This window comes from Alligator sinensis, unplaced genomic scaffold (assembly GCF_000455745.1).
Source record: "Alligator sinensis unplaced genomic scaffold, ASM45574v1 scaffold615_1, whole genome shotgun sequence".
Taxonomy (NCBI): Eukaryota; Metazoa; Chordata; order Crocodylia; family Alligatoridae; genus Alligator; species Alligator sinensis.
Genome location: NW_005841982.1, coordinates 622,526 through 640,758, shown reverse-complemented (window position 1 = coordinate 640,758; position 18,233 = coordinate 622,526). Strand labels below are relative to the sequence as shown.

Here is an 18,233-nt window from a genome sequence, read left to right as displayed (position 1 = left end):
ATTGTTATAGAACTGGTCTCTATTTCTTTGAGAAATCAAGAGAGAGAAATATTTATTGTGTTACTGGCATTACTATAAGGTTAGCACTTTTCAATTAAATTTAAATGTTATTTGTGGCAGAGTAAACATTCAGGCTAATCTAAGTTGATCTGCTTTAAGAGTCCAAAAGGTATAGCTTCGTGCAGAAACAATTTTTCAATGTCGTATATTTTAACATTTGTTTTGCCCCACTCTTACAGTACAGTGCTGTGGATACAAACCCTTTGTCAGTACATGTTATGCAGCCTATGTGGGACCAAATTGTAAAGGTAAGAGTCTTCTTGTTTACAAACATGACATTCAAAAGTAAAAGTTTGTGTTAAGGTACAGAAGCTATATATAATTTTATATATCAAATGATGATTTTAGAGCTGAAATTAAATATATGAATGAGAAAAAAAAATGTCATGGAATAGATAGCTATATTTGAGATGGAGATAATTCAAGGCACTTTTTTTTTACATTATATTATATGTGTATACATACCTTCTCACCAGAGTTGTACATAGCTTGTCCTCATCATTATACAGAAGTGAAGACTTTTTTTTTAATATCCTTCATTACACAGCTTTGTGACATAGGAAGTTATCCTTAGTACAGTTTATTTTTCCTACAACTTATGCTGCCTAGATTACTCTTTATCTCAATGCAGTCTAAAATTCTTGCAAAGGCACTTGATCTTGGAGCATTGGGCATTTCTCTAAGACTGAAAATGAAAGCTGTTTCCATCCTCATTAAAAAAAAAAGAGGGTGCTATCTCTTGGGTGCAATAGGATGTGCAGATATTTTTAAGTACGACTTACCATTTGGTTAACTGGAGAATACTAGCAATCATCTCTTACATAAATCTGTACTTTCTTGAGATTCAAGAAACTAATGGCATCTTCTGTGTATACGAAAGGAAAATATACTTGAGCAAACTTGAGATTAGATATAATCAATTAAAAAGAAAATGGATGTAGTTGGTCAGAAATTTTTCTAATCTTTCCATACTTTTGTTTTATGACTAGGATACTATTTATGCTTAATCCAACAGTAACATTGTGTTTATGGACACAGTATAGTCACATAAAATGATCGAGGTGTCATAAAATGAGCACTGTGATTTCACTTTATGAAAAAAAAAGAGAAGATGAGTTGCAAGAGCAATAATTTTTATATAATTAACTCTTGCTAGGTTGCAAATTTAGGAAAATAATTTTTTGTCCCCATCATATTATGGAATGGAATAAATAAGTTCCCCATCCCCTTTGTGACAGGCCTGGTTGTCTCACAGGTGGTCTTCTGCCACCTAGCTTCCAACCGAGGCCTAATGGTGACCTCCCCACTTCATCTGCCATGCCTTTAGTGTTAATCATCAGTATCAGAGGCAGTACTCAGATGGCTGGAATTACAACCCAGGTGCTTTTGTCTGCCCTGTTCATCACAAGGCCTCCTGATGCTGGCCCAGTCTGAGTTATAATCTGTCTCTCCAAGGTTTCCTGCCCCACAATTACTCTCTTCTAGCTTCTTGTCCCTAATTAAAGGCCACTGTTACACATAAAAATAGAAGGAAAGGATCAGAGCCTTGACCACATGCTTCTCTTCATCAGCAAGTGTCCTAACTTGCATAAGAACATGTGCATCAGGTAGATCTTCATAGTTTGTCTTATCCTTACCTAGTCCTACTCGTGTCACACATACCTTTTCTGCTTGGAAGCAAGTACTTGATATAAAAAGGTAGAAGAGTACAGTATTGCAAATGTTGCTCAGCATGCTGAGTTTGAGATCAATGTTATAAGATGGGTAAGAGAAATGGAAGCATTCTTTGTGTATGTTTTCCTTAGGAAACCTTGAGGAAAATAAAGATTTATAAAAGTATTTTGTCATAATTGCAGTCCTGTATGCAGGACTGCATTTCATATCATATCGTTTATGTAATGCTTTTAAATGACTCGACCAATCTGACACAAGTAAAAATAAAATCATATTTAAAAATCATAGTACAATGATTTTTAGTTACTGTTGTTAAAATAAATTGCTAAGAGACAATAAATTAAAATGATTAGGAAATTTCCCTATTTTCAGGGTTTTTTTTAGGAACATAGGACTGGAAGAGTCCCATTAAGTCCAGATCCCCAGTACACTGGCAGTTTCACAATGTTTTACAAATTTTTTGTATTGTAATAGCATTAGATGTCCTAATCAGAAAGTGTTAATCTGCTAGTCCTGGTTTATATATGGATCGTTTACGTAATAAAATGGCAGAGAAGAACATTTCCAAACTATGAAAAGGTACATGTAAAACCAATGCAACTAATAGAGAACTCAGTCCCAAATTTAATTTCAAATTTACTTTATTTGTAGGTAAAAACTATCTTAACACAATTTAAAGAAAGAATTAAGTGTTTTTCAAGTTTACTTTGTTATTTTATTGATGGCATCCTTTTTGGAAATTAAACTTGGATTGTTTAGTTATGTTTGATATTGATGAGGTTCTTCTTTATAAGTGCTTCCATTCCTCAAACATGTCACACAGTTCACTTATAAAGCCTCCAGCGCTTTTTATGCACATGAACCACTTGTAGACATTAATGTTCGATTAACATGTTAATCCTATGATAAATCACTACATTTAGTGAGCTTTCCACTCCTGGCACCTGTAAGCTTGCGCACTGGGCAGCCCTTGCACTGCTTCCTTATGTGCAGGTTTAAACTTGCCAGGAGTGAGGAGCCCATCAAATTCCCCTACCTAGAACCTGTAAACCTGCAAGCCTGCAGAGCAGGCAGCCCATGCAGGGCTATACCACGCATGGTTTCAAATTGCTAGTATATGTGAAGCCTGGAGTCATGATTTCAGGCTCCACACATGCTGCAGGAAGCTTGCCGTTAGGGACCTGTCCTTGATACTGACTCCCTGCACCAGCAGTTGCATGATTGGAATCTGTGAAATTTTATTCCTCATCCCAAAAATTACAACTCCTGCCATGCACATGTGGCATTAACTTACTACCACTGACCATAGTTACAGTGTGACAGTCACAGCTGTGGTTAACCATTAAAAATCCTTTCTCTGGAAATGTGTTCTAGCAAAAAATAATAAAGAAAATTTGATATGTTAAGCTGAGAAACACTTAGGAAAAGTTGAAGGAGAAGCTGAACCTGGAAACAGCTGCTTTGTGAAGATCTGAGAATTGTAGGGCCTAGAATGAGTAGATGAGAATGGACTACCTGGTAGGCTTTTTCATTGGGCATCTCATTTTCTTTCTTTCATTTTTTATTGGTCTAATTATAGATGCATCCCCTCTGAAGTTCTACAGTTTTGTGGGTCTATCAAGTTAGAGAGTACTTTCCAAGACTGTCACAATGCTGCCTGGATGCTAAATGCTGCTTGGATACCACACTGTGGTGCTGCAGTCTTCTTGCATTTCTTCTGTATAGAAACATGATAAACTTTTCCATGGAGTGAGGAAGAATAAGGACTATATTTATGTGTGAATAAGATATGAAATCTGCCATTTTAAAGCTACACTATTTATAAAAATGGTTCAATATTTAGGGTAGGAGACAGTACTGTATTTAAGGAAAGATGTTTATGCATTTGTTTTAGAAGTTAAAGCTATATAAAATTGAGAACTCCTTAAAAATATGAAATACCTGCTGGGTATTAAACTCTTGATTTATGGACAACACATACGTTGCCTTATCTTTAAAGATTATAAAATGGTAGGTTACAAAAATGGATTCTTAATGTCAAATCTGATTTTTCCTTTATTTTAAATATTTTTACAGATAGTGCCTCAGTGGGTTGCTCCTAACTTGTTAACCTTCTCTGGATTTGTGATGCTTTTAATTAATTATTTTCTGTTATCTTTTTATGACTGGGACTACACGGCATCAGGTAATAATCCTTTTTTTTAGACTCATGAAGCTACTCAAGCCACATTCTACATGTGTGGTGGCAGATACCTCTCTCCCATCTTCCCCCACCAGTGCAAAGCCCCCTTGATTTCAGTAGAGGTGTGGGTGGATGCAGGGGTCTGTCATTACATATTTTGTTATAGGTCAGGGCCATTGGTTGAAAATGTTTGCTGAAGAGCATTAAGTTTAACCTTGCTATGTAAGCTTGATCCTGTTTCTGCTAAAGACTACCATTGACTTCAGGAAGTATGACAGGATTCTGATACCATAATCAGTTCTTAAGTAAAATAAATCATGAAAAAAAACCCTCAGGCCCTGAAAAATTATTTTCCTGCCTTACTTTCCAATCTTCTGCGTCCAAATAAGTATCTATTATCTTTACTGATATAAACATGTTTTTGGTCTCCAGATTCAAGTATTTTGGCCAAATACCAAACAAAAATGGGTTCTAAACTACTTTCCTTAGATCTGCTTTTTTCTAAAGTATGAATCTAGACTTATTTTGATTATAGGTCAGATCAAAAGCCTATTGGAACTGAATACTCTTAAACCTGGGCTTCTTCCCCATCTTAGGCATTGGGTTGTTCCCCCCTCATCTTTATGTAGGAGGAATAACTACCCAGATCTCTCTCAGGTGATTCACACAGCAAAATCCTTTCTTTTTATAAACTGGATAATCTGGAAAAAAACAATGTTTGCCTCTTGAGATATTTTTACTTTTTCATTCCTTTGATATATTTAATGAGGCTGTTTCTGAAGGTCATTTGCTATATATTGATCAAAACAGTTCTGCCTGCTGTCAGTCTATATACAAGGAGGAGCTGAACAGGCATTATATATCCAGACTGGGCAAATCCAATGTCAATTTAGTCTCACCTTGGTGATCATTCACTTCATTATTAGATATACAGTAATGAATTGTTGATAAATGCTAAAAGCATTGCTTGAATATTCAACACACACTTTTTTTTGGCCAATTTTACCCTGATTCCTACACTGTGGTGCCCCACTGAATTTGAATATATTTGTAACCATGATTTAAGTGAGCATATATTTGGACTCATATCTGTAGCTTTCAGACCTACTCCTAATGTTACATTTCTCCTTGATAGAAAAAGTCATTACTAATCTTTTGTATATCAACTTCATACATAAGCATAGCTGATTCAGTTAGCTGGGATGCTGAAAATTTGCAGCTAAGGATCACAAAGAGACATCTTTGCTTTCAAAGAGCAGACATTAAACTTGAATAAAATGTCTTTAGTAGTATTGCTTTAGATTTTGGCATCTCATTCCATCAAGGACATATATATATGTGTCTGCAGTATCCCACACAGAATGTAGAAAACCTGTGAAAAATGTTTGCACATGTAAGGGTTGAATGTTGCTACTGCAGGGGCAGGCAAAATATGGCCGACGGGCCAGATCTGACCCAACCAGGGAATTCCATCTGGCCTGCAGGCACCCACCAATTAATTGTATCCCACCCAGCCCATGTGCCTCACTCCCATCCTGGTGCGCACAAGGGCCCAGCCTGGAAAACACGCAGCTTCTGGGCGGGACTGCTGTTGCCACTGCTGCAGCTGCCAGGGGACCTGCTCGGCTTCCTCAGCCTCCAGCAGCTCCCCCTTGCATAGGCAAAAGAAGAAAAAATTATGTGGGTGCATGTGTGCATCCCTCCCCCCCAGCAGGTAAGTCTGTGTGGGAAGGGTAGGAGGAAGGGAAAGGGCCATGGGGAGGAAGATCAAGGCCCCACCGGTGAGGGAGGGAGCAGGGCACAGGCAGGAGCAGGGGCTGGGGTGAGTGGGGCTCCAGTCGGGCCGGGTGGTGGGACAAATGGAGGCCTGGGGGGCATGTCCCATCCCCCACCCCAATCTGCATGCAGGGTGGAGGCAGCTGCCGCTGCGTGCTGGTCTTTGAGCCCCACTGCCCCAAAACCCACACAATGCCATGTGCATCCCACCACCGGGAGGGTAGGCGGTGCAGCTTAGCCCAGTGACAGCAGGCACGTGGCATCGCGCTTCTCTTGGGGCAGCTGCAGCAGGGAGCAAAGTGCAGCACGCCTTTGTTCTGTGCACAGATGAGGGACACATGCCCCCCAGACTTCTTCTGGGGTGTGCACAGTGGCAGGAGCCCCCCACCTCCCCCCGTGCCGCTGAATGGTCTACCCAGGCTCCACTTGTCCTACCATCAGGCCTGGCCCAGCTGGGGCCCCACTCACCCTAGGCTTTCCTCCTGCCTGTGCCCCACTCCTTCCCTCACCACTGGGGCCTCGATCTGCCCCACCCCCACCCCCCCACAGCAGTGAGGAAAGGAGTGGGGCTGAAGCTGCGGCATGGGCAGGCCCTGTACAACTGGGGTTGGGTGCGGGACGGGGTGTGTGCAGTGATGGGAACTGCTCCCCTCCCCGCCCCCGCCAACAAGGGCTCTTATTTTTTGCAATAACGTTAAAATACATTAATGTTTGACTTTTAGTATATGATTTTTTTTCTTGTTCAGATGGCAACCCTCCCAAAAGGAGTACTTCTGGGGGCAAGGGATTAGACTTCTGGTGGCAAAGGTCAGGGGTCAGGGATAGGATTTCCAGTCCCAAAATGATGACCAGGGCGCGGGGCACCTGTCAAAAGGTGGGACTACCTTTAGGGCCCTCAACAGTTTACCAAACTCATTAAGTGGCCCTCCAGACAAAATAATTGCTCACCCCTATGCTACTGCCTCATTAGTTTGCAAGCTCTTGGGGGCAGTGACCTATTTCTCTAAGTAGGCAAAGATAAAAATGCAGTAGTTTTGCAATCATTTTTGTGCTTCTATCCAATTCACATTTTGTCTTTTTTCAGGTTCATTTCCAGTCTATTGGTTTCCAAAAATAAAAGGAAACTAATGTACAAAACTAACATGAATGTTATTAAAATAATTTTTTAAATTATGCAATATTCTATGGATTCAGAGTGCTGCACAAATAATAACCAATTAGTTTTTCTAGTTATTACAGTAATTAGTTTTCAGAGTTATTAGTTATGAGTTAGTCTGCACAGGACATGAATGAAGAATTTTGCTTGTTATCACTATTATCTCATGCAATTATATAGTCACTTAAGATGCAAAAATGTGCTATATGTTGCTTTTGATATTAAAAATGTGAATGTACCTGTAAATAGTTTGCCCCTCTAAGCACTATCTGATTGAAATCAATTAGGTGTAACTAATATGGATCACTGAAAGTGCCTGTTGTTTTCAGTTCACAAAATTTTCTTGCTTTAATTTTATTTATCTAATAAACTTATTAGTCATAGCTCGCACATGCGCACCTTTTAGGTAGATTTCTTTATTTATAACCTCTGTTATTCCCACCTCTCACCTCCAGTTTCTTTCAGGTACCAGTCCTGGGAGTATTCCAACATGGGTGTGGCTGTTTAGTGCTTTTGCCACCTTTTGTGCTTATACTTTAGGTAAAGTATGATGGAAAACTTACATATATGAAGCTTACATATAGTTTTAAATAATAAATGCCTATATTGATATTAAATCAAAATAGATTGTAAAGAAATTTTTGGCCTGCTCGCAAAGCATTGCTTTTCAGTTGTTTGATAATGTACTGAAACTTAAAGACCATTGAAACCTACTTAAAAAAAGACAATAGAATTTAAAAAATTTTTCTTAATAGTAGTGTAACCTTGGGGTTGCCTGTACTGCTTCCGCGATGCTCTTGTAAATATTATAGTGATTAAGATTATGGCTGCATACACACATTAAACTAATTTAGAAGAATTCTCCCTGGTTTGTTCTCATAGTAGTAAGGCTTACCCAGAGTCAGATGTACAGACATTCAAATGCTGAGGTCTTGAATAGTGAATAGTGAAGAGCTTGCAGTGCTGACACTGTGCAGCCAGGGGGGAGGGGCGGGGGGAAGAGGGGAGCAGCAGAGCTGTGCACACATCTTAGCATGCTCTGCAGGCTGCCTTAGTCTGCATTGCAACATATCAGAGCAGTGCATAGGAAAGCCCTGATTGGCTAACCCAGATGGATCATGGTCAGCCTGTGTTGTCATCATGTACAGACATTTGCTCTCCCAGGAGAAACTCTCCAGGAAGTGATTTAACCCTGGTTGTGCCCAGGTTATTTTTCTACTGGAGCAGCCATTTTTATTTTGGGAGAAAAAGTCTGAACATCTGTACAATTGTGGTTTCTCCTGGGAGATCAGAAACTCTCCCAGGAGAAACTAAATGTCTGTTCAAGGCTTATTTTTTCTCTAGCATGGTAAGGCATTGGCATTATGATTACTTGAAGTTGATCTCCGATGGCTAAAGCCTTTCAAATCATAAGCAGAAGTAGCTGTTTATTACATGATCCTCATTTCTTCTGCATCCTTAGTGAGTCTAACGAAGTGACTGATCTTTCATAATTAGGAATTTGATGCTGAGGTAGATTTCCAGGTACGTGCGTGAACTCCAAACTGTATGATACCCTGGAAATCTAATTGGAAATTTTGTTACTCAGTCTTATAAAACAGAGTATTGTTATTGGCCAGTTGGGCCTCTGATGACTAATCCTTAAAAGACTAAGGATGCAATGGTGACAGTCAAAGCCATAATGAATTGATACATATGGAATTTTTTTACATCTGGAGTCTGAATCTTAATTTGAAATATTTAATCATAGAATAAACTCTGTGCAGCTAAAGATTTCCCAGCAGAAGGCTATGAAGAACCATATTTACTTATGATACACAATGCAAATCTTGTACATTTAAAAAAAATGATACTCATTTCCTTCAAACTCCTTGACGCTTTGCTCTTGCTTTTGTAAGGAGAGTGCTTATTTTTCACTTTGTTCCTTAGAATAAGACACACAGGCTTTTGCTGTTTAAATGTCATGTAAACTTTAAGACAAGTCAAGGTTTATTAAATCCAAAATCAAAATATACAACTTAACTAGAGGAATGGAAATGTATACACACACACACACACACACACACACACACACACACACAAATGTTTTTGGACTATATACATCTTCCGTTAAATATACAAAATTATTGTGATATGTGCTTGCAAATTGACACTGAAACTACCTTTTTTTTATTTTGCTGAGAGATTTGGTAGATCCTTATGTAAGACTCACAAATGGTCTGTTAAGATCTGATTTTTGCTTACGCATTATGCAATTTCTCTATTTCTTTTCTAGTCTATTATTATTAGATTAATTCTATGAAAGCATTGGAGACCTAAGTCCTGTAGCCAAAACAGTCCTCCAGAGGAAAACAAATAAGGAAGTATGATCTGCACAATTTACTAGCCTAACTTGGCTATTCACGTGTGGCAAACATGACTAGATAATAATACACTAAGGGACCAATATTTTTATCCCTCTCTTTGAAAAGGTGTCTTTCCTCCAAAATTACACACTTTGAATATAGGTTAGACAATTTTTAAAGTAGTTGGGACAGTTATGTTTATTCAAGTACTAGGAAGGCAAATATGTCTGTTGATTGTATTCTAGAAGCGTATTTTAAAGAATAAATATTTTTCCTTGATATTGGCAACTTCATTTACTAGTTTGCACACTGCACTGTCTTATGCATGAATCCCTAGATGATTTCATTTCCACTGTAGTGCTATTGAGAAAGGAATTTTGTTCAGGATGATGAAGACAGAACAGTCTAATGAAATTATTTATTTTTGACAGCATGAAACCAATTTAGGAGACTTGTTTTTTGTCTCATATTAATGGAGTATACCTCCCAGCTTTTAACACCTCTTTGAGTACTGAAGTAGTAACAATAACAGTTAGATGTCTAAAACCTATGGAGCGTAAAATGAGGACCCACAATTTTCTAGTCTAGACTGCTAAAGCATATATGCAGCAGTATGTATAATACTGCTCAGTAACGCATAGAAGTAAGTAATATGCAACCTACAGCTTCTTTGTTCTTTTAATTAGTTGTAAGTAGAGGTGGTCGTATTAAAATTATTGCTCTATAATGTAATTAGGCTAAGACACTATCACTAGTTAATTATTAAGATTAGCTACAGAATCTTTAAGTAACACTCAAGCAATATTAAAAAAATACTTATGTTATTTTCTGAATCATGATAATAGCCACTTATCTGTGAGCTTTTCTTCAGCTCATTCTTTTCTGCAAATACTTGTGCATTTCCTAATTTTAAATATGTCAGTCCATTGGCTCTACCCACACTATTTTAGGAAGTAGACTAAGACAAGATCCTTGAGTCAGAGGTCAGAAAGGACCTTACACAATAGTGGGTGAATTAGAAACCATGTCAGCTTCTCAGCCAATGTAAATCTGTATCACTCTACTGTAAACAAAAGAGCTATGCTATTTACTAGAGCTGATAATCTGGCTCTGAGAAAATTGGTAGAAAATATGTAGATAGAGAGAGAATATCAGGGGAGCCTTTGGGAGGCAGGATTCTCACAATGTAAGTAAGCACCTTTAAGCTCTATACACTTTCCTCCATACATACAGAGGTTAAAAACCTGAGAAAAATGGTTGTTTTTGGTCATGTCTTTAATTTTCTTTCTTTTCTCCCCCTTTCCAGACTCCATAGATGGGAAACATGCTCGAAGGACTCATTGCAGCACCCCCTTAGGGGAGTTATTTGACCATGGGTTGGATAGCTGGGCTACTTCCATCTTCACCTTAAATTTTTTTTCACTTTGCTCACGTGGTAATGAGCAAACTGGTTTTCTCCTACATAAAATGTTTCTCTCATTAAGCATTGCCTTGCTGAACTTCATGGTTTCACACTGGGAAAAATATAACACAGGAGTTCTTTTTCTTCCTTGGGGATATGACATAAGCCAAGTGGTAAGTATTTAATAATTCTTGTTTTTAATACTGTTAGTGTTTAACAGTGCTACAACAAAGAGAAAAATATTGCTCAGGGCAAATGTATTTGGCCAAGAATTTGAATAAGAAATAGCATAAACCTAGAAGCACTGCAGAAATATTTGTTCAAGGAAGGGACATGCTTAATCAAATCATCAGTATTAAGAGTTTCATTGCCATATAGGAAAAAGAATGCCTGTAGCAAATATAAAAGTCAGATGCCATAAATGAGGATGCCATTCAGTTGTATTTGTTTTGTGACATTCACTAAAACTATGGCATTGCCTAAAATTGTAAATGTAGCAGTTACCCCACCAGCATAAGGCTTTAGTGCATTATTTGAATTAGGACAAGTGGCATTTATTAAAAAAGCTATAATCATTACTATAAAATCACCAGAACCCTCATTCTCTCTGTTCCATCAAATCTAACATCATGTGAGGATGTAAATGACACTGTATTTGCACATACAATTCTGCCAAGTGTTTTACCCTTGAAAAAAACTCAAGGGTAAGGAGCTTTATAATGTTTGTCTTTGAGAAATATTGCCAAATAGCATCTTCCACTTATTACTTTATCTACTCAAATCTAAGATGAGGTCTTTCCCCCATCAGTCAGCATGCCCCCCATGCTGACTGATGGGGGAAAGACCTCATCTTAGATTTGTGTACAAAGTGGAGTTGGGGGGAAGGGCAAATGGCTGCTGCAGCTCTGACACTGGTCCTGAGCTCAGGTCTGGGCCAGAGTCAGACCCACAACAGCCTCCTGCCCACTCCTCCACTTGCCCTCTGCAGTTTCTGCTCCCTGCCTCCAGCTTTTCCCTGCTTACTGTTAGGCACAGCTCAGCTCTGGCTGAGGCTGAATTGCCTCCTGGGTGCAGAGTACCTGGAAACTCTGTCTCCTGCCTGGCCAGTCATCAGTGCCAACACTGCTGCATGGCTGGCAAGGGCCGTGCTCTCACATGCTGTGCTCCCGGAGGGAAGGAAGCCCAGTAGTGTCTGACAGTAAGGAGGATGAAGGGAAGGGGCAGAGACTGTGGGAAGTGGGAGAGGAGGGGCAAAGGCCATGGTGATCTGGGGGTGGGGGAGTGCTGGTGAGGGGGGCAGGAAGGTTGCAAGGGCAAGAAATGGGGGGGGGGCAGAGGGCAAGGGGGTCATCTGACCCCCCCAGGCACCTGAACCCCCCAGCCACTGCTTTCTCTGCTATAGCAGGGGGGTGGGGGATGAATTCAAGACACCCTCAAATAAATAATTCCCCTCTATTGGGCACTGGTCAGATCGCAGTTGGAGTACTGCGTGCAATTCTGGGCACCGCACTTCAAGAGGGATGCGGATAACCTGGAGAGGGTCCAGAGAAGGGCCACTCGTATGGTTAAGGGCTTGCAGACCAAGCCCTACGAGGAGAGACTAGAGAACCTGGACCTTTTCAGCCTCCTCAAGAGAAGGTTGAGAGGCGACCTTGTGGCTGGCCATAAGGTCATCACGGGGGCAAAAATGGGAATTGGTGAGTGTGACAGGGGGCCTCCTCGGGGCCGACCTCCATGGCCCGCCCACCTGTCTCTGGGCAACCGCCCGCCTATCTCGCCCGCCACGACTTTGATGTTAATTGATTCAATTAAGATGTCAATTAAGCAGGAGGCTACCCATTTAGTGCCCCGATGCCAGGGGGCGCTCTCTGCGGCTCCTACCTCCCCCCTGGGGGTCTTCAAAAGGAGGTTAGATGGGCATCTGGCTGGGGTCATCTGAACCCAGCCCTCTTTCCTGCCTGTGCAGGGGGTTGGACTTGATGATCTATTGAGGTCCCTTCCGACCCTAACATCTATGAATCTATGAATCTATGAATTAGATTCTATACCTGGAAAATTATAACAAATTAAAAATGTTTCCATATATAACATCTAATTATTGAGGGGGGGGTCATCTTAAATTTGAGTCAATATGGTAACCAACCTCTAAGTAGAACTCTTTCAGGAACCAGATCCTAGGTAACACCTTGATGGCCATAAAATCGTCATCATAATTTAGGCCTAGAGTAGTTTGGAAATTTTCCAACAAAACATCGTTTTTTCCCAAAAAATAAAATGTTTTACAGAAACCTATTTGTTTTAATGAGCTATCATAGAACTATAAGGGGTTCTGATAGAAACTTGCCTGTCTTCCTACCAACTCAGCTGGATTACTTGTTCCCAGAGTCTGTGCTGCCTGCCCATCCAGACCACCCACTGTTGGGGACCCAGGGCTTCCAGGGTCCAGAGCTCTTGGGAAGCCCCACTCCATGAACAGCTATCAGTTTGGGCTTCTGGTGCCCCAGGCTAGCTGGCTTCCTGTGCTGCTAAACTATTGAAGTCTGTGGAGCCAGGCACTTGGAAATGAGATGACCGGGACAGTCAGTTAGCTTAGATGTCTTAAAGCCTATGAAATGAGGTAGGACAGTTTGCATGGCAGGGCTGCTGTTAACTCATGAATCTTGGAAGTCCTAACAGTTGGTGACTGAAATTTAGATGATTCTTGCCAGTTCCATGCTGCTCATTACTAAACAGCAGCAAAGAGCTTGGCAAAATTTGATTTCCTGACATCTGGAATTTCCAAGACTCAGCTAGCTCTGATTAAGGCTTTTCATCAAGGCTTATGCAGACAGATTAGACAGATATAGTTGGGTAAAGAATGCTTCAGCTATTATAGTTCAGAGTATGAATATAAATACACAGAAAGCTGTTCATTATTGATCCAATGTAAAAAAAATAATACTTGTTCAAGAGGATCCATTAGGAACAAAATATTAATGTTAAAATCATAGGAGTAGGAATTAGCTGATCTAGAGACAACTACTTTCCCTGCTCACAATACCTCAGTTTCCCCATTAGTAAAATAAAAATGGTAACACTTCCCTACCTCAGAGGTTTAATTCAGCAGTCTGTAAAGGTCTTTAATAAACTCAGATCCAAGATGCGAGGAGAGGCGAGAAAACAGTATTCTTGTTTCTATTTGCCCCTCAGGCTAGGGGCACATAAATGAGTTAATTTGTAACAAGTCTCAATTTTAAAAAGTTGCAAACATGTGACACATCAACACTGAGTTACTTCCAGAAGAGTCAGAACCAAATTTGCCACACTTTCAAATGCCTACCTTTTACTGCAGAGCCTGTCATCTCTCAGGCTTTCAAATGACCCATTTGCTTGTTTGTATACAACTGTGCAAGTACAATTGTTTTTGTCAAGCTTCACATCTCTGTCCATGGCTCCATAGCTGGAGTTAATTCACCTCTGTTTTAATTTGTATTCATTTTCTTTAGGCCCCCCCCCCCTCTACATGTTACAGGTATCACACAATTAACTGGTTAATCGTGCAGTCATTTTAAGACTGGCTACATATGCAAAGTAGCTATTATGCCATAAAAAACTCCCACTAGCTATAAAGTTAGACCTTGAAAATTTGTACTAACTTTATACCTGATTGTTATTGAGCTTTAATTTGCACAGGTAGCCAGGTCTCCCCTGTGGCTTGGAGCCCCTTCAGTTGATGGGGCTGGGAGACTGTCAGCCCCAGAAGCTACCAACTCTGCTGCCCCAAACCCCCAGGGCTGAGGGATTGTGGCTGCTGCAATCTCTCAGGCTTGGGGAGTGCATAAAACCCCTAGGCCTGGGGGTTTGTGGCTCCCACGATCCCCTAGCCCCAGGGATCATTCATTGTATCCTATTGCACCTTTACCTGACAGGGCCTTAGTAACTTCCAAGTCCAGATGAAAAGCATATAGATCTAAATTTCTGTTAATGTGATTTAGAGTGAAGGTGGGTTGAGGTGGCATTAAGGCAAAGGCCATATATTAAGTATATTAGGTATAGTACACCTAGTACATCAGAAAGTGCTGCGTAGCATTGTGCATTGGTTGAACCTGAAGGATGTGGAGGTTTGAACTGGTTCAAGTAGTTCACTTTGCCAGTAATTCAGTGCAGCACATGGCTCAGTTAGCCAGTGGTAAGTCAAGCTGTCTTGATTTGATAAAGTTGCAGACTTCATGACCAGGGATCTGGGTTTTCCATTTGCCACAAAAAAACACAGTAAAACCCAGATTTCCTCCTTTAAAAGAGAAAAATATGGGAAATTGTGGGTTTCGCCTTGCAGCCTGGCAGAGTTCGAGCCTGCAGGGGGATGGGGGGAGCTCGAGCCTGCAGGGGGATGGGGGGTGGGAGGAGGGCAGCCAGATGGGGGGTGCCATGTGCATGTGGGCACATGGACGGACGCCAGGCAGCCTGGAGAGCAGCTCGCTGCAGGTAAGTCTGGAGGGGGAAAGGAGACTGCAAGCCCTGCAAGCCCTGCACTGCCATGGCGAGATGGCCCTGCCTGCCCAGAGGGGTGGCAGCATAGAGTTGGGGTTTTTTGCTGCTACTGGGCAGGAAGGGGGCACCTTGCCATAGCAGTGCAGGGCTTGCAGGGTTGGCACTGAGCTTCCCTGACCCACTCTGCCTTGACATGGAGGTGTGGGTGGGGAGTGAGGGGCACCAGCAGGGCCAGGGGGCTGTAGGTGGGGAGTGAGGGGCATCAGCAGGGCCAGGTGGTGCAGGTGGGGAGTGAGGGGCACCATCAGGGCTGTGGGGCTGTGACTTGGGAATCATGGCCAATTGCCTGGGCAGGGCATCAGCGTATCAGGGGTGCTTAGTGCCACAAAGAAGGGGAGGGGAACAACCACAGCTGGATTCGTGTCCTGGGGAGCGAAGGGGGCATGACTTATGATTTTTCATGATAAAAAACCCAAAATCAAATGCCAAAATTGATAGGTATTTACAATGTATTTTATTATAGTGATTGAGTCACTGATAAGCTTCCAAATTGCTTTAAAATTGTTAATAAATAAAAAAAATTGTGTTAAACTAATACATACATGCATATCTACACACACATACACACATATATAGTGGTATTTCATTTTAATCAAAATGCAGATTGTGGGGGTTTTTTTAATCAGAGAATTTACAATTTTTTAATCAGAGAAAACTGATTCTGATAAGTAGCTAGATAATTAAATAAAAACATTCAGTACTGAGAGAGGGACTCTACCTTAATGGTATTTATTTGCACAGTGAAGACAGAGTTCTATTATATTTACTCCTCTGCAGATTCAAAAAGGCAGCTACAGCAAGAGAAGAGTGTGGTGGTACCAAATGTAATTTTGGCACAAAATAATTCAAATAGCCATTGACATGGGAAACCCTTTAAAGAGAGATGGAGAAAAGGCTAAAAATGCAAGTTACCTTTTATGGAAAACATACACACACATATAAAATTGAAGTGTGCTCATTGGAAATTTTAAACATATACACACACACACACACACACACATACACACACATATATAATTGTACTTGTGCAGCTCTGTACAAACACGTGTGTGGAATTTTAATATATATAGATATATAATATCAGCTGATGTACAAATAATGGGGTTGAAACATCAGCAGATTGGCTTGTGGGGGTGGGGGACTGTGGCTTGGGAGTGAGGGGCCATGCTGAGGAAATGGGGCCATAAATGGGGGTCATGCTGAGGAAAAGTTTGGGAAGCATTGCATTATTTCATATGATGGAACAGAAGGCAGAAGGTGGTCCCTAATGGCCTTATAGGGTTAAAACTTTATGGGGTTTATGGCCTTATAGGTTAAAACCAGCACCTTGAATTGAATAATATATAAATACCTTCCTTTCCTTTCCACACAGAGGAGTACTGCCCAGATATTATGTATTCTCTACTGTTTATTATCTTGAAATACATATATAAAACTTGACAAGGCTGCCAAGTAATCTGAAGTTTTACAAATGTAGAATTTATCTTTATTTTTCCTATTGGAATTTGTTCAAATAGATGGAAGCTTTTTGTTGATATTATATGACAGATTACCAACATATAAAGTGGATATAGAATCCTTGAAATTTCACTTTCTGCAAGGTGATGAGGGTACCTATTTTTTAATTTATTTTTTCAAACCAACTTTTGAAACCTATTTTTTAATTTGAAATATCACACATTTGAATTCCTCCTTAGAAGTACCATGGCAGCCAGTTTTCAACATTTTGCATATGGAGAAGGAAATCTAAATAATTATATATCAAAACTGCTAAAAATATTCAGTTTTATTTGTGAAAAATTAAAATATATCTGAAACTATATTTTACAGCCAAAAATATTCAATTGGGGGGGGTTGTTATTTTCCAGTGAAAACTGATTTTATTCGAGGGAAGCATTTAGTTACAAATATACGTTTGTGTCTCATTCAAAAAAAAATGTTTTTGCAATGAAAAAAATGATCTTTCAAATAAATCAAAATGTTTCCAAAGGTATCTGCTGCCTTCAGTTTTTGATCAGCCTTTACACTGATGTAAAATATATCCATAGTCAGAGAAACTGACCAGGAATTCATAGAATCATAGAAAATGAGGGTTGGGAGGGACCTCAGGAGGTCATCTAGTCCAACCCCCTGCTCAAAGCAGAACCATCCCCAACTAGATCATCCCAACCAAAGCTTTGTCTAGCCGGGTCTTGAAAACCTCCAAGGATGGAGCTCCCACCACCTCTCTGGGTAACCTGTTGCACGGTACTACCCTCCTAGTGAGAAAATTTTTCCTAATATCTAACCTAAACTTCCCTTGCTGCAACTTGACACCATTGCTCCTTGTTCTGTCATCTGCCACCACTGAGAACAGTCTAGCTCCATCCTCTTTTGAATCTCCCTTCAGGCAGTTGAAGGCTGCTATTAAATCCGCTCTTAGTCTTCTCTTCTCCAAATGAAATAAGCCCAGTTTCCTCAGCCTCTCCTCGTAAGACATGTGCCCCAGCCCCCTTACCATTTTGTTGCCCTCTGCTAGACTCTCTGCAATTTGTCCACATCCTTTCTTTGGTGCGGGGCAGGCAAAACTTAATACAGTACTCCAGATGTGGCCTCAGCAGTGCTGAATAAAGGGGAATAATCACTTCCCTTGACCTGCTGGCAATACTCCTATCAAAACAGCCCAGTATGCCATTAGCCTTCTTGGCAACAAGGGCACACTGCTGGCTGATATTCAGCTTATTGTCCACTGTAACACCCAAGTCTTTTTCTGCAGAGCTGCTTCCCATCCAGTCAGCCCCCAGTCTGTACTGGTGTATGGTATTGTTCCATCCTAAGTGCAGGCCTTTGCACTTGTCCTTGTTCAACCTTATGAGATTTCTTTTGTCCCAATCCCCCAATTTGTCTAGGTCACTCCAAATCCTAGCCCTACCCTCCAGCATATCTATTATTTGTGCGGGCCGGGAGCGACCCGAGCCCTTTTCGCGCTGCACGCGGGCTGTGGCCAGCAGCCCGGGCACGCCGGGGCGGAGAGGGAAGGCCTTCGAGCTGGAATTAGGCACGGACGCGTAGCGGTAGTTTTAAAAGATTGTTTACTTACACCGAGATGGCAGTGGTGTAGGCTGGAAA

General features: G+C 40.8%; 1 protein-coding gene across 1 annotated transcript in view; it reads left to right on the top strand.

The window, feature by feature from the left end:
* LOC102387428 (ethanolaminephosphotransferase 1-like) overlaps positions 1–18,233 on the top strand; it is a 90,998-nt gene that overhangs the window by 33,493 nt on the left and 39,272 nt on the right. The window contains exons 2-5 of the mRNA XM_025201048.1: positions 240–308; positions 3,811–3,919; positions 7,314–7,388; positions 10,500–10,768. Coding sequence (XP_025056833.1) covers positions 279–308; positions 3,811–3,919; positions 7,314–7,388; positions 10,500–10,768 — 483 coding nt within the window. The 5' untranslated portion in view covers positions 240–278. The remainder of the gene's footprint in view (positions 1–239; positions 309–3,810; positions 3,920–7,313; positions 7,389–10,499; positions 10,769–18,233) is intronic.